Source organism: Chaetodon trifascialis, chromosome 14 (assembly GCF_039877785.1).
Source record: "Chaetodon trifascialis isolate fChaTrf1 chromosome 14, fChaTrf1.hap1, whole genome shotgun sequence".
Taxonomy (NCBI): domain Eukaryota; kingdom Metazoa; phylum Chordata; class Actinopteri; order Chaetodontiformes; family Chaetodontidae; genus Chaetodon; species Chaetodon trifascialis.
In genome coordinates, this window is record NC_092069.1 from 19135455 (window position 1) to 19153284 (window position 17830).

Here is a 17830-nt window from a genome sequence, read left to right on the forward strand (position 1 = left end):
GATGAAAAAAATCAATCAATGCACTGTTTTTTTAATCTCCAAAATTGGATGTTTCACGTGTTGGAATGGAACTCTTCATGCAGTGTTTCATTATCATGATAATGCCGTCAAAACAGATGAATCAAAGCAGTGTTTATGTGAATTGTGCAGCTGGGAGCGTGTTGTAAAGAAAGTTGTAAAGGGCATTGTAATGGACCCCTGTGTGCAGTTGTTCACTTGAAGCACTTCAGACAAGGCTCCAAAAGGCCAGAACACCATGTCCGACCTTTTCACCCCAACACACACACACACACACACACACACATACAAGCACACAGTCTCTGAAACGCCAAAAGGGCTGACCTCTTTACGCTGATTAACATTCCATCAGGGGAGGAGGGGGAGACCAAGAGATACTTTCCCTCACCTTCTTGCCCTCGGTTTTCCTCCCTTTTTTACTGCATCTCTGTTTTCTTTTTACCCTCTTTGCCTCCAACTGTTCGCTCCGTCTCTCCTTTCCTTTGGGTACTTGAACTCAATCATCCCTCCCCTCCAATGTCCTCCTCCACAACCCTTTTAGTCTTGCCTTCCATTTTCTCTAGCGGTAAAGCTAATGTGTCTATGCATGTGTGTATGTTGTTCAGGCATGTTTTTGCCCCCCCCACCCCCGTTACGCAGCTCGCAGGCTTACGAGAACTTGACTGACTCACCACATCAGACCGCGTGTGTACACGTAACTCACATGCTGATGAGTACTTCAAACATTAATGTATTTCTACGTTACGTGCCGAAACTTCCACACAGAAAACAAACAGACACACACTTTCTCTGCAAACCAGGATGACAGACACAAAGAAACGTCTGGGTGTTTCATTAACTATTCCTACTACTCTGCTTTATTAAGACTTGTGACTCAACCGTGCTTCCACACCTGCTCTCTCAAAGCTTTTTGTGGCTGGTGGCGTGCGCTGGCACGTGGCGGCATGTGTGTGTCCGCGATGGTGAAGCGTGGTCAGAGAAGATTGCGAGCGTGTGGACATGTCGACATCCAAACACTGTGGTTTGCGGACACGGTAATACCCGTGCCAAATTTTTTGATGGATTCTCAGTGGCTTCCATTCCTGCTCTTTACTTTCATTCCCCAACTGTAAAAACACAGTGACAAATCGATGTTTTTTGGGGCTTTTCGGGCGCATTTGTGATTGCGTCGCATTAGTGATGTCGTGTTTAACACAGCTCTGTTTCTCCAAGCTATGTTTTGTCTGCCACCTTTTACGCACATATGGGTGAGAGAATATTAGAAACGTGTTCAAACATAATGCAGTCCAATACAACACTACCTCTGAATACAGCCCAAACACGAGCAGAGTTTAATTAACACTTGTCTGCCGTGCTGTTGACGCAAACGGAACATCGTGAGCTTAAGAAAAGGTTGAATGTGTCAACAGGCTTTTGCATTGCGTTGCATAAGACTGTGCATGTGTATCTAATAAACTCGTAACTGTAATTTATCTGCAGTCTTGTTTTATTCATTTATTTATTTATTTTGACAAAAAGGTAACGTGAAAGGTGAAATTTCTTCAGGTTGTGGATGGTTGGTTGGAAAAGAGAAGCACTTTGGAGACGCCACCTTAAACTTCAGGCAGCTTAACGGCCTTTTTTTTTAACCATTTTATGAATCAATCAAGAAAATAACTGAAAATAACTAAATAATCATTGCAAGCAATACCAGCTGAGAGCATGTAAATATATACTTTCGCTTTCAAAAAAGATGAGAAGCGAACTGAAGCCTTTAGTTGCCAAAATAAAAGCATGCCCTCTGGCTATGTGGAAAAACTACTGAAGTGCAAGAATGATCTGATAAGCTTTTGAAATCTGGGTTTAACCACTTATACCTCATGATAAGTGATCTTAGATAGAAGCAGGTTCTTTTTATTTCTAGAACATCAAAACCTGCTTCTTAAGCAGTAAAAGGTTAACCCGGGTAAAAGGATTTACATACACACATACATGCCCACACGCAAACAAGGTGAGTCATAACAGAAATCTCCTTTCCTTTCTACAGAAAGTGAACAACCACAAAAACAGACTGAGGCGAGCGCCACACAGAGCGTGACAGACTTTCAGTTATGACTTATTACTTGAGGGAGAAAAACAAATAAACGACGGAATAATGAAGAGACAAAAGCCGGATGAAAAGCTACCTGGCACACCTACAAGCAATGCATCTTTACAAGTCAGGCAACCGTGTATACAAGACCACACAACCACATGTCCGTATAAACCGCTCACACAAAGAGAAAGGGAAAAAAAAAGTGTGCATATCTCCCTCTGTGTGTGTGTTTGTGTGCAGTTGAGTGTGAGCCAGACTCCAGCTGAGAGGGGAAGCAATAGCAATTCCCACTGACCTGAAAACTAGCTTGCCAGCCACCTCAAAATATAGAGGAAAGGGGGAAAAAAAAAAAAGAGGGAGAATGTCAGTGAGCACGAAGGCGATGAAAATACAGAAGGCGAGATTTAGAAATACTGGAGAGTGATTTGAACACACACACACACACACACACACACACACACACACACACACACACACACACACACACACACACACAGGTGCAGTGAGGGATTACGGGAAGGAACAGGCCTCAACACCCCTTTGTCCTGCCGGCTCAAGTGAAAAGAATGAGGGAAAGATGAGATAGAAAGAAGACGGACTGACAGAAAAAGGGAGGCAGGGATCATGTTTGCGGCACCTGAACACACCCAGCGGGACAAAAACAAAAAGAGAGAGAGGGTCCAGAGTGACTCTGTATGGGTGTGTGTGGCGATGTGGGAGTGTGTCTCTTTTTTTTCTCCTTCTGCTTTTGTGACTCCAGAGGTTCCCCGCGGTCAAGAGCGGATCCTCTTTCTCTCTCGTGCCCTCTTTTCATACACTCGTTCCCCCGCTTTTTTTTTTATACACTCACTCCTCGTCCCCTCCCTCTCTTTTAGCGCGGCGCTGAATGGCCCTCTCTCTCTGATGAGTGACTGATGAATGAAGTAGCTCTTTGAAGTCAAGAGTCACAGCAAGGCTGGTCAAGCGTGAAGAGATGCCGGACAAAAGACGGCAGAGAGAGAAGGGAGAAAGGAAGGAAGGGAGGAAGAGGGGAACGGGACAGGAGGCGGGGGCGGGGGGTGTATTCACCAAGGGAAAACGTCAAACGGCGAACATCCATAAAGTCAGCGAGGGGACGGAGGCTGAATGCGTGTGGCAGGAAAGAGTGTGAGAGAGAGCGCGGTCTGCACTTTTGCATGAGTGCCTCGGGGCATTTGCATTGTGGCGCTCAACATGCGAACGGCCGACATCACGCAAGCGGGAAATAACCCGAGTCATGACGGGCCGACATCGCTCTGGCACAGGGCCTCTGGACTGCAGGGACAGGGTGGAGGTCTTCGGGTTTTTAGGGCCCTGGACTGCCTCTGCTGTCCTTGTTTTATTGCAATGGACACACAGAAGCCAAAAGATCGTGGAATCCCCCTCCCACAATTTAACTACTTCTGGTGGTTTTCTTGTTGTGTTCGTGACATTTCACTCAGTGCGTCAGTTTTCTGATTACCGTTTGATTATTCTGACTCTGGTATTTTTCTTTGTTTACATGCATTTACAATCTAATTTAGATTAATATTTTTCACGTCAGTCAGTCCCACCCCCTCACTGCCCTTTGTTGGAAGAAATACGGATGTGCCTGCGACGGCGTGTCGGCATGGTTAAAGAAAGCTTCAATTAAACAGAAAAATTGACTTTAATTTACTCAGGGAACACTGTCTGGGCACACCTTGCCCCAATTCTATTCAATTTCATTTATATAGCGACAAATCACAACAGAAGCTCAGTGTCTCAGAACACTTTGCATAGAGAGCAGGTCAGGACCACACTCATACGCTGCAGAGCCATTTGTTGGAAACTCCTGAGATACCACCAACAGGTCCTTGGCTGTCTAGGAATGACACCAGCCGCTGTGCAGACAATATGAACTTTAGATGGCAGCAGTGTGACAGGTTGCTGATGCTTAATGATTTATCCACCAAAGATGTTTTATCAGCATTTGGGAGGAAAACTTACAACAAATTGGACCTGGCGCAACTTTTGCGTGACGACAAATGCGACGTCATCCAGCGAGATGCTAATCAAACACATGCAAGCGCGCATTCCCAGCAAATGTCTTTGTAATGTGTACGGCACATTTCCACCGTGCAATCAACCTGACCGAAGATAAAATGACTGCTGCTGGGAGAGCCGCGAGTCTCTGAGTGCTGTAAACTGTGCAGTGTTGTGGTCCCTGATGAGCCGTCAAACTCATGGATCTGTTACTCAAACTGGACTTCCTGGATCACATTGTGTCTCACTGGTACTTGAAACGACACGCAGGTCTGCTTTCAGCCGGAATGTCAGCTGACCCCCGAGTTCACACATACGGACTCAAAGAGGCCGTTTTTCCCTTGTTTCTCATGAGCCTGGAGCTCACGGGCATGTTTAGTGTTGAGGACGTGGTTTGCATACTCTGACTGGGCAGTAACTTGCGTCCATGCACGGTGAGGGAGTACATTTCCCAAGGGGATTAAACAAGTCCCATTAGCTGGTTAAAGTTATATCTCAGAGAACTGGGAAAGCATCATCTAGTCCATTTTGTGGTTTTACATATTTGATTGACGCAGAGGTCGTGAGTGCTTCAGGTTCCTGGTTGTCTCCAGGTTGTCACCCCTTCATGTCAGAGGATATCTGCATGCCTCTCAACATCCCCACTTTACACAACTTAACGAGCTTTGAGTCTTGTGCTAGCGCTGGCTGATCCAAACATGTTTTTCGAGCTTCAGTCTACAATGAGCAGCATCCTGTCGCATCTGCGGCGTTCGAGTCTGCATGTGTGCACGGGTGTCAGGGTCTGAGCATGAGAAAGGAAGATAAAGAAGGAGCGCATCCAGCCTCCTCGCTAATTACGCTACCAAGCCGACCATGTACAAAAGCAAAATGCAAAATGGATGTTCAGATAAAGTTGACAGATTATCTAAAAATATCTTGGGCTTGGTTTGACCTCTGCGAGTGGGTGGTGTGCATCAGCCTCTCCATGTGTATCTAGTATAACACACAGAGGCTTCTTAAACCACGACACCGACTCCTGGAAATAAAGTCTCGCCTCACTGGGACTGGGTTTTCCCCTCTTATTAAACTCTAACCAGCCGATCTATGTGCTCGTTAGGACAACCCAAGGCAAAACCTGAAATATTGATATATTTTGTAGTTTTTTTTCATGTCCTCATCTTCTGAATGTCACAGCGGTGTACTTAGCGTGCGTGGGAGGCTCCTGAAAGTGAAATATTTTCCCGCATTTAACATATAGAATAAAAAATGGGAGCAGGTGGAGGTTTAGTTTTTTTCCTAAAAGACACTTTGACAGACAACAGAATGCCATCTGCAGACGTATTACACATAGAGAGGGATCAACCCTGTGATTTCACTGTTACAAGATTACTTCCTAAGCAGGATTTTTGAAGGACGTTGAGGGGCTGAACAGGCTTTAAAGAGCCCCTCTCCAGTATTCCCTTTGTAATTTGGCAATCACCCCAAGACCACCGGATTTTTCTGTCTGCGCACACGAGGAAAAAGCTTTCACAGGCCAAAAAAAAAAAAAAAAAGCAAAGAAAAAGAGGGCTTCTCCATCGTACAGTTCCCTAAGGTGAGAGAGAGAGAACACCACACTCCTGCCGTGTTTATCTCAATCTCACATCAGATCAGATCACTGGCGGATAAAAGCACTTCCTGACACATCACTTCCTCTCTCTGGAGGAAGCTGACACGCGCTGGGAACTCAAAACGACAGGGTGGTGGCGGAGAGGATGAAGGTTTTGACAAGAGCGAAAGGGAGAACGGGGAGGGTGAAGGAGAAAACGGGGAGAGAAGGAAAAGAATTAAAGCACGTAGAGGGAAAAAGGTGAAACCTACATCCTCGTGGCCCAGATCCACAGTGCAATGTGGGGCGAAGACGAGGAGGAGGAGGAGGAGGCTGAGCGGCGAGAGACAAAGAGGTGAAGAGACACTAAGAATAGTATAACTGGATTAGCTTTAACACTGACCTTTATTCAGCAGGGTGACACTCCCTCGCTCCCTCAATTGCTCTTTAGCACCGTCGCAGGAGAGGCCTGTCCTACTTTCCAACTGCTAAAGTTGACTCAGCAATGCAGCGTGTTGGGATTTCCACATGAGGTGACATATTTATTTAAACGCGTTTGACCAGATCATTTACTTACACAAGAGATCACAACAGCAGCCATCTGAAGTACATAATTAACAATGTCTCAAACGAGACGTGATAAAAGTTTAGTGAAAGCATGGCTGGCAACAATTCTGCCCGCTATAAAGACAACTGTCTGCAGCGAACTCGGTCATCTGCAGTGAATTACCATTAATTCCATGAATTGGCCAAACCACAAAATGAAAACTCAGGGCAGCTGTCTGGCTAATATGCTCTCCGCGTGCTCAAGTCTGCGCTATTTATGCTCAGCGGAAGATGGTTTCCCCAAAGAAAGGAGCACCAGAGCCAGAGCGAAACTGAAATTTCAGGGTTCTGATGTAAAAGTAAGACATTTGCAAAACGCTAAAAACTGAAAACCCAGCCTCAGAACGGAGCCGTCCTCCACTGTATGTCGTGCTGAATGTTTTATGCGCTTTGATGACAGCAGAGATGACAGCTAGTTGTTGGAAAGTTGGAAAAATTACATTAGAAAGGAGTAAGATTCATGAATATGGACTAAACCAAGCTATGACGATGATGAAGAACCCTCAGAGCAGCTTCAGACATGAATCGCATCCTTCAGTTTGTCATTGTGGCCATTAAAACGACAACTATGTAGCTTTTATCACTAAACAGAATCTCACTTTTGAAACATCTCAAACATCTTTTCAGGTGCGGGCTTACAGGTAAATATTGACAGTATAAACAAACCGGCCGGGTTTTCTTCGGAGTCGACTGACTGTTTCTAAGAACCCTGGAAAGACCTCAGAAACAAGGTACCGCACTCGGCCAGAAGTTAGTAACTCAACATACCCACTTTCTGCAGCTTTCGATGGTCTGATGGTCTTCATCTTTTTTAATTGTAATCTGCACACAAAATATCTAATTCAAGCTAATCAAAATGTTTGTGATTACAAAGATATATTTCCAGACAACGCAGGGTAGCAACATCAATGGGATAAAACTGAGCGCAGCACCATCGTGGGTAGGATGACCACTGTTTTTCTTTGAATTTGCACAGCCTCTCATCAGCCAATCAAATCAATGCACATTGCTCTGGGCAACCTGACTCCACCATGCCTGCAACCAGGCGACCGCGTCCAGGCGGGTGGTCGTGTTGTTGTGCAAGAACGCCTTTCAGTGCTGGAAACTCAGCAGCATTTTCCTTGTGAAATCAGAAAAGGGCTCTAACACGCCTGAGGACACGAGCCGAAACCGAATCACATGTCAGGAGTTACATTACTTTGATGAAGCAATTAAAATAAAATATTACATTCTCAACAGTAATCTGTAAAAGCAACCATCTCAACACTGTTCATAACTGATGGAGAGATGCAGCTGAAAGCTCCAGAGAAAGCAAATAAAGGGAGTAAATAAGTCAAAAATGAACTTCAACGCGCAGGCTGAGAAAGATTGTGATGAGCAGAGCAGCAACGGAGGCGACAGTGACACACATCATCTGCGCTTTCCGCAAGACGCAGGGACACACATCAAGTCACCATACAGACTTGTGAACACAGATCACACAGGCCACACATTCACACGGCAAACACCCCGACACATGCAACCCCTGCATGAATGCACAAATGAAGGCAGAGGGGACACACACACACACACACACACACACACACACACACACACACACACACACACACACACACACACACACGCTCAGAGAACGTGTGCGGCTTCAAAAAGGAGTAACTCTGGTGATCTACAGCTCTGCCCCGGAGCGACGCGGGCAAACCAAGTGCAGCAGAACGAAGAATCTCCGCTTTTCTCTGTCTTTCCATGAATGGCATCAGCACTTGAGCTCTTCTGGTGGGAGTCTCGCGTGCATCTGCATCTCACGTGCGGACAAAAGACACCGGAGCGTCCCGGGATCGTATGATGGGCAGAAAAATGGACACAAATGACGGGAATAAAGGCGGGGCGAGGCGTGCAGAGACGCAGACACAACGCTATCATTCATGCTCTTTTTGGGGATTTGGTAAAAGTTAACCTACTGTGTGTGTGTGTGTGTGTGTGTGTGTGTGTGTGTGTGTGTGTGTATGTGTGTGTCCAAAGAGGAGACAGTCCCAATCAGTTAAAACTCCTCCCCCTAATTCAAAGAGGCAGTATGGGATTTGCATTTTTCCCACAATTCAATTAACACGCCTGTCAGCCTCTCCTCTCCGTTCACATGCCTCCTTTGGCCATCTCTCCCTCACAAACACACACATACAAACACACTGCCGCACACACATACGCACATCAGCTTCATGAATAGATGCATTTATTCATAAACACACGCATGCAGAAAATTGATGCATTTATTTGTTTGTTTACAAATAAAGGCGAGGCACTCAGAGTGAGAGATGAGCTGAAGCTCGCGGGCCACATCCTGTCTGGACTTGTCACATTCAGGGACATGAAAAGACAGTGCTGTTAATGGATTGAGAGAGCAGTCTCTGGGGGCGTCTTTCTCCCTCTTTCTCTCCGTCCTTCTTTATCTCGGAAGAAGGGAAAGGGGGGAGGAAAGACGAGGAGTGGCGTGAAAGAATCAGGCACCATGGGGTAGGGGTGTTACAAGAAAGACAGACACTCAGGGTCGTTATTTAGCCAGAGACCAGACGATCGAGACAAGGCCAAACCGGATTTAGAAACCAGGAAGTGGTATCAGCCACAGACGCGCTGACTTTGCCGCGGGGCCGGCTAATGACTTCAGCTAGCCTCTTGTCTGATTAATAGCCTGTAATCCCATTCTCATGGACGGCATACCATAGCATTCTGCAGCACCAGCCATTAACCACTATAGAAATGGCCACTAATCAGTCTGCCCCTTTTAGCTAACAAGGCTAATGCTAGGCTAGGTTTATCAATAGGCGGTAATCCTGTTGGCGGGACTGCTGCAGCGTAGCGCCCCTCATTACCAGCCATAGAAATGTCTGCTAATCATTCGCCACACGGTTATTTGTCCACAGGGCTACTTCTGTGGCGGTGGTGTGTGTGTGTGTGTGTGTGTGTGTGTGTGTGTGTGTGTGTGTGTGTGTGTGTGTGTGTGTGTGTGTGTGTGTGTTGGGGGAGGGGGGGTGACATCTGACAGTTGACGGCAGAGGGTGGAGGAGACAGAGTGACACACAGAGGCTGTGTAATGATTAAGAAACACATCACTCTTGCTTTTCTTTCCCGCTCTCTCTCGCCGTCTGGCCTCTTTGTCGGGCGTACAGCCGGATCGGTCCGGAGAGGCTCTGCTCCACGACAGCGTCATTCAAGTTTTATCAATCAATGAAAAACCCTCTCCGATCTATAACGGCTAATCAATAATGAAGACTTGCAGGCTTCACCGACCACCAATGGAGACATTCGTCAGCGGTCAAGCGGATCCCTCGCCTTGTCCTGTCTTTAAAACGCACTGAGGTGAAACAGCTGGGGCAAATCAATGGCGGCAACAGCCTGAACTCAACTTGACCGTGCGGGTTTGAATTGTGGACGCTTTCAGGTTAATGTTCATTCTGTGGTCCCCCTGAAGAATTCAAGAATCCATACCTTACCCTGATAATCAGCATTATTCAAAACCAACACTCTGGGCTTAATCGAGGCATTTTGCATCACTCGTCAGATGGCCGCAGACAGTCGGCGTGGCAGAGAATCGAATTAAAGCCCGTGCGAGCGTGCAGCGAGAAGCCAGACGGACGGAGGTATCCACACATCCTACTGAGCTCAAGTCTCCCGAGTGGAAATTGCGAGGCTGGGTTATACGTTACCGTGACCTGAGGCTGAACCTGAGATGAACTTGTAGTTGAGGGGAAGCTGCGGTGTAGCTGAGAGAGGCCTGTCAACACTCCCCGCAAGCTACTGAGGAAGAAAACACATAGGGGCCATATCGCACCCTTTTATGTGTGAGATGCCGTGCACGTCCGACATCCTCTGACTGTGCTGCGAAGGACGCAGGGTGAAATTTTAACAGCCACTTGCTTGACTGCGAGACTAGTGTTGAATTTAAGGCCAGCATATCATTTGATAAGTGATTCGTTAATGTTTGCTTACTTATTGACACAAAATGTACTTTAATGTCAGTCTGTCATTACACTCATTCCTCACACACTTAGCATATAACAGGTAAAGCAAGGCTGGTACTGGTATTACCACACAACTGGTAAACCCAATTAGAGCCTGGTTCCCAGTAAGAAGAGCAGCCAACGAGGGCGATTTGAGCCGAGCAAACGGGCGGGGAATAACAGTCTGGAGGCATGTGGGAATGCTTGTTGGGAATGCTGGAACGTGGTGCATTCGCGGGATGAGCGGACGTAACCGGCTTTGGAGCGCCTGGCCGCCAGCGCTTAAACCTGGCTAATCTGATTGGATTAACACCAACCTGCCTGGCAACTCATGAGCGCACGCACGCACACACACATTTGTACCACATGCCAATCAGCCGGGACTGCCTCTGCAGCTTCCTGGAGTTCATCTGGATTCTGGGTTGTGCTGGCTGGCTGGCTGGCTGGCTGGCTGGCTGGCTGATGGCACCACGCTGGGCTACCACATGCACACGCATCCGCTCTCACGCCACACATACACACTTAACACACGGAGCCATCTTAGAGTGCAGTGATTTGTGCTGTGAATCTGAAACAGACCTATTGAAAGAAGAGTAAAGCCCTGTGCTTGACAACCGTGCTAATTGACTAGCCCCCTCCCCAGCAATGAGACTAAACGTTTTCACCCCTCCATCTTTTATCTTTTCAATCACTCCCTGACAGCTCTCCTCTTGTCCCACACTCATCCTCTTCCTCATATCACTCGCTTCCATCTCCCCCCTCTGCCCCCCCCCCGCCCCCATACTCATACAGTACATGTAATCATTCATTAGAACCAAGGCAGTTGTCCATTAGGCAAAGCAGCCATTTTGGAAATTGCAGCAAATCTTCCATGAAAAGACATTTCCTCTAATGCGGTAGTCACGCTCAGAGGGAGAGGGAGAGAGAAAGATGGCAGAGGAGAGAAAGAAAGACGAGGGGGCAGAGATGGAGAGAAGAGAAAAGAGGAGAGAGGTGGGAAAAAAAAAGTGGAGGACAGAGATAGAGAGTGAGCCCCCCCCACCCCCCCACCCCCCCGGCCATAAAGCCACCAAGCAGAAAGCAAGCCTGCTGTTTGATTAGAGAGTGACACCATCATGAAGGGAAGGAGGGAGGACTGGATGGAAGGAGAGGGAGGGAAAGTGTTTCAGAGGCGAGCGGAGGGGCTGAGGAGGAGGTGGGAGAGGAAGAGATGGAGAGAAAAAACGGCGAGTGATTTGAGAGGGCCGCGATAGAGGCAGTAAAATTAGCCCCATCTCTTTGCTTACTAAGACGCTCTATGACACACTAGGATTAAAAACACACACGCACACACAGACATGAGATGTGCGCACACACACACGCATGCACAGGACAGATGGTATCCTCCATCTGAAAGTGTGCCTCTAATTTGAGTTAAGTGATAGGAACCTCCTTAACCAATTAGAAGCCCCATATCTACGGGCCTGCATTAGGGTCGCTGTCTGTTTGCTTCACACACTCATTAATGCGTGTGGACCACTGTGTGTGTGTGTGTGTGCGTGTATGTGTGTCCCATGGGATCAGAGAGGAACATTAAAACTGATATAAGAGGTGGGGAATGACAAATCCACTGTGAGTGGCTGTGAGTCCTCTTCTCCCACAATGCCACTGTTCATCTCGATCTCATCTCATCACCGATCAAAGACAGACCTGTCTCTCCCACTACGAGCCATTCATCTCGGCGCCGCTCGCTCCCGCTTAATGCGCCTTCCTCTAAAGCTGACACATTTGTCACCAGACCAAACTAAGCCTAATCCATCGTAGCACTTTTTTTTTTCCTCCCCACAATTTGTGATATGCTGAATTTGAAAAACCACCATATTCAATCCAATTTCCTCAATGTCTGGAAAAAGTTTTGAGGCTCTCTTGGAGTAGAAACGGTTTGAAGACGCCGTGCAGCACACAGTGATGCGGGCCCGTCTGTCCAATCGATGAACAATGCGGCCGTGAAAACAAGGCTTGGAAAACGTTGCAGTATCAATACAGAACAGTTCAATAGCAGCTTTGGACATTCAGAAACGCTTTTTAAAGTCAATGTCAGACCGGCTGTCTCTCATTTAAATGAGGATCTTACACACTCATTACACTATTGTTTTACAATATAACCATAAGCAGAGCTGAAACAATAAGTCAATTCATTGATCATAGTCGATGTACAAATTAGGGGTCAACCGAGGGTCAGCCTGAATCTGATACTTAGCATTTTTCTGATAAGCAGAATCGTTATTTTTGCATGGGAGTGCCAAAGTCCATTTGTTGATCCATTTAGCCAGCTGACTAGCTATAATACTTATAATACTACATTATTTCGTCAGTGTCACTAACCAGGACCGATCATGCTCTCAGTCTCCACCCACGACTAGTAATGATACTGAAGCGGTCTCTGATTAAGGCCCGTGTTCATCCCAGTGCTGGAAGGTCACTAAGTACATTTAATCAATCAGTATCAGTATTTTACTGGAGTATTTGTATTTTCTGCTGCTTTATACTTTTACTCCACTACATTTATTTGATAACTTTAGTTACTCTGCAGATTCAGATTATCAATAAAAAATATAAATCAACTAGTTAACCATCTTTACCAGCTGCAACAATAAAATACTTTTCTTTTACTGAAGTAAGATTTTGAATGCAGGAGTTTTACTCGTCATAGAGTATTTTTACCCTGTGGTTTTACTTCTTTTACTGAAGTAAAAGATCTGAGTACTTCGCTGCTGGTTAATCCAAACAAGGAGTGCACAGTTGTGAGAGTTTAATTATCACTTATATTGCTATTGTACATATTCAGCTGCACTAATTATTAGTAATGAAATAGCAGAATATGGGTCATTTGTCTTCTTGATTCCAAACAGAATAAGAATTTTTAGAATCGGTTAATTGTTTTGGCAATTTTGGCAAAAATAACTAAATGTATTTTGGAATATCCAAAAGTCTGTTAGTCAGATGAAAGAAGCAATTAAAATCCGTCCACTCAGGCTCTGCAAACTTGGGGCGGACACTGTTTTTAAAACCACTTCGTGGCATTTTTCTGGCACGGTTAACCAATAATGAAAATAAATGTTGTTGGCAGCAGTAGACACGAGCAGATATATTTTTTCTCGTTATCTCATTACAACTGGCCTCATAACTTTCAATTCTTGAATCCATTTGTTCTTGATTTTTTTCCTTGTGAGCGTTTTTTGTCTCCCACATTCAGGAGGCGTATGTATGCGCTTGTATCCAGCTGATGGAAATGGTCCTAACTCACATTTTACTTCTGCGGCGTTTCAAACGTTTGCGTAAAATTTATTCGACAGCTGGAGGAGAGCACAGCTGCAGAGAGATGCTGGATTCCAACTCTGAAACCGCTGCCGCTGCGAGGTCAAAGATGTCTAGATAGCCGCTGTTTCCTCTTTTCTGCTTCTCGCAGTTAACAACGTAACTCCAAACCACTTCCTCCGCAAAGTGAACAGGTATGTGGTGTGTCAGACATGTTGAAGCTGTGAAACTGCCACACCATGGGCTGAGGCTGCAGACTGTTTATCTCCACCACACTGACAATACACACAGCTGATCTGACAGCTATGCGTACGACACTGCGCCGAGGAATCTCTCGCCACCGTCCTGTAAACACAGATGATCTTCTTCACGCTTTCTCTGGCCTCTGCACCACACTGCTACTGCCCTCGAGACAAATGTCCCATAACAAGCATTACCACAGCGACACAAAGGCATGTTTCCACCGCCTGGTGCGGCTACCAGGTACTTTTCTTGATTTCATTTTCCACCGCAGATAACACCCTCTCAACACTGGTTCTTATCTGATCTCAATAGTGACGCCGTGTGAAACTGCTGTGACATCATCTTCAACGCGACGCAAACACAGGAGCAATGGAGGATGTCAAAGTGGCGGCAAAGAAAAAGGTGAGAAGAAGCAAAACACAGGAGAGTTTAGGAAATCCTAAATCATAGCACAAACAAGATGTCTCTTGTTGCTCGGTGTCTCTCTGACCAATCAGTGGTCTGCAGTGTTTTCAATCCACCGTTTAGCATCAGCTTGGCTCTCAGAGAAAGTACCAGGTACTATGTGTATCTTTCGACGATTGAAAAAGAAAAAAGGGCGAGTTGAGTCGAGCTCGGACACAATGTGTAAGACGACGAGGGAGACGTGGACTTAAACAAACACAGACAGAAACATGTATAGAGAAAAGCAGGCAAGACAGAAAAAGTAATGAAAATCAGAGGAGAAATGAGGCTGCGCTTCCAGTTTGTCCCCAGACTTCCTCATTGCAGCGATTCACTTCTTTTTCCCGTGGAAGTGGAGCCGTGTGTAATGTGGAGCAGCACTGTTTTTCTTCAGGGTACTATTAAACTTATAGTCCCTTGTTCCTCCTGTCAGGAGTGATAGGATACTCGATTATACCGGAGGCGAGAGGTCCTCTCTGCGCTGTGCTCACGCCCATGCATGTATACCTAGACCTCTCTCATCCACTTTGCCTTCCTGTCTCTCTCTGTTCCAGTGGCCTCTTCAGGTGCACACAAACACACAGACAAACACACACCCCGCACAAGAAACCGTGCCCGCAGAGTGATGAAAGGCTGTTTATCCTGCATCCACTGTGATATCCCAGCTCGCCATGCAAAATGGCCGGACACGTTATCACCTCTGACCAGGGGAAACCACGGGAGTCAGGACTGACGCCAGCAGCAAATACCAGGGCTAGTGTGTGTGTATGTCTGTGTGTCCCAGCGGTAATAATCACCCGGATTAGAGCGGAGCCAAACCCCCGCAGGGTCCCCCGTTCCCCCCCCCTGCCGGCCCAGCCCAGCCCAGCCCTGCCCAGCCTGCAGCTCTGATCCCCAGTTTGAGCAGCCATGGGAAGCGGAGCAGCCGGCCTGACATCTCCACCACCGCGCCTGGCTGCCAGACAGATAGGCAGGGAGGCGGAAAAACACTTCTTTCTTTCTTCAAATTCCCACAAATTTCTAAACCCCCTTTGTCCCATTGATCATCCATAGACAAAATAAAATATTGAACGAGCTCAGGCAATACAAAGACGCATAACCCATTCAACAAGCATACCCTTTAACCACAAGGGTGCAGTGAAATGGAAGTTGATATAGCCATCAATACGTCTGGGTGAGGGATGCAATATGTTGGCAACAACAATGGGGAGGGGGCGCAGAGATGAAATGGGCTATAACTTAATAAGAATGCACATCGTGTCTGGATACCTCGCCGTCAACGCGAGGGATTATTACAGAGTGGAAATGTTGCCTGGATGCATTACGCTCCCCTGCCTAAAATAAATTCAGCTGAATCTCAGTATGTGATTCTGTGGGGGGGGGGGCACCCTGACGCTGGCACCTATCAGCAGAGGCACTGTTGAACTCCTGTGGCATCTGTGACAGCGCAGTGTTGAAATGTCAATCAACATTTGTCTCTCAGCATCTGTTATCAAGCCACTATTCGGGGGCGATGCACACCAACCCCCCCGCCATCCTTCTTATATTTTAAACATCGACCCACCCGGAGAGGACACGGACCTTTGATTTAAGATAACATGGCGACCAGTTACATCCATTAACGTCCTGCGGGAACTTGAATGTGTCTGTGGTATTCAGTTGGAACAATAAGCTTCTGTTGTGTTCTGTCCTCTCTGGTAGCACTTCTGCATTTTTGTGGTTTAAATAGCTGCATGCTCGTGTAAAGTTTTGTTTCGTCTGCATGTAGACGTGAATTAAAGTGTACAGTTAGATCAGGCCTGTTGTGACCGTCTCTCCAGAGGAAGGGTTTGGGTTTGCCTGCATTTAAACCAGACAAAGATGTGCAAGACGTAGGACTGTCAAGAGGAGACAGTTTGATTTACATTTAAGTGTGGTGTGATTAGATGGTTATATTTTATCCTACAGAAAGGCACCTTACAGCTTTGTGAGATTACAGTGACCTTATTTTACCTTCAGGTGATCTTTTTCCAACTGTGGCATCGCTGCAATTCCCGTCTAAGCTGAGAGATAATGACACTGTCCTCTACTTCAAAAGTTACGATCAATTCCTCAAAAATATGTCAAAGAGTTACTACAGACTTCAGGTTACAACCTAAACATCACACTTAGGAATTCTTCATTATCTTCAGTCAATAAATCTAACATGTCCCAGAATTACCTTTGATTTTTCTGCTTGTTCTCCTTCTTGTTGAGGACCCCCGGCACACAGTTGGTGAGCTCGGTCCAGTCGGCGTGCAAGCCGCAGCTCCAGCCGGTGGAGAACCGGGAGAAGAGCCAGGTCTCCTTGCGGTTCGGCCGGTAGCAGGTACACTTCTTCTGGCCCGGTCTGCAGTCGCAGGGGACCTCCAGACGGACATTCTGGACCAGGTGCCTGCCGAAGGTAGTCCCCCCGGTCTTCTGGATGTGCAAAAACACGATCACGTCCTCCCCTTTGATTTGGAAATCGATCGTCCTCTCCAGGTCCCTGACGGGGAAGTAGTATTTCTTAACGTAGTGGGGGTCCGGAGTCGGGAAGATGTCCCCCTCGTCTTCCTCCGTGAAATAACCGTGCGGGGAGCCGAAATTGATCACCCCGGGAGCCACGTACTGATAGAGAATCAGCATGAAACACACGGATCCGACGACGATCAACAAGAATTTGCTGCTCCTCTCGACCATGTTCCTTCCAAGTGCGGTTCCTGCAGTACGCTACCATTTCCCAGTCAAGCCGACAACAGGGAGCAGGGCGCTCGGCTTCTGCATTCTCGCTCTCCCCCGCCAAGAAGGACTCGTTTTCGGGGCTCAAGAGTGGCTCACTCCGCTTCGAGGCGACCGGCGAAGTTGGCTCATCGTTCACCGAGACTGTTCAACACCGTGAAAGACGCATTGTAACTCACTGAAAGCCCCCCCGTAGCCGACCCTCCCCCGTTTACTTTACTTCGGTTTCCCGTCCACACAACAGGCTCACTGCATCACCATGGAGTTATGTACCCAAGATGCAGCGCGAATTCTACCTTTTCAACCTCTCTCTCTCTCTCTCTCTCTCTCTCTCTCTCTCTCTCTCTCTCTCTCTCTCTATCGAATCGAGTAAAAGGGAGAGTCGCTTTAATTTATTGGTTGAACGTAACGACCGCGTCATCTGCTAGTAGCCAATCCATAGTGGCCTTACATAGATAGATAGATAGATAGATAGATAGATAGATAGATAGATAGATAGATAGATAGATAGATAGATAGATAGATAGATAGATAGATAGATAGATAGAGCAGTTAAAGCGAGACCATGACACTTTTTAAGAGAGAATTTCCAACTTTCTTCTTTTACAAACTTTTACTTAATTTAATGCACTTCCTGCGACCTGTCTGGCATAACCAATAGCTTGTGGTAGCTGTCGCCGAATCCTAGCAAGCTTTTAATGATATTCTGGTATATTACTGACATTACAGAGCCAGTTTTCTGAATTTATGATGCCACAAACATTTCAAGGGTCTTAAAGGGCTTGTGGCTGACCTGCAGTTGCCACTTGTGGCCACAGTCCA

At 46.6% G+C, this 17830-nt stretch overlaps 1 protein-coding gene across 1 annotated transcript in view; it reads right to left on the reverse strand.

Annotated features, from left to right (window-relative positions):
- Positions 1-17279, reverse strand: part of hs6st1a (heparan sulfate 6-O-sulfotransferase 1a) — a 58209-nt gene extending 40930 nt beyond the window's left edge. Inside the window, exon 1 of the mRNA XM_070979103.1 lies at positions 16470-17279. Coding sequence (XP_070835204.1) covers positions 16470-16969 — 500 coding nt within the window. The 5' untranslated portion in view covers positions 16970-17279. The remainder of the gene's footprint in view (positions 1-16469) is intronic.
- Between the last annotated feature and the right edge of the window lie 551 nt (positions 17280-17830).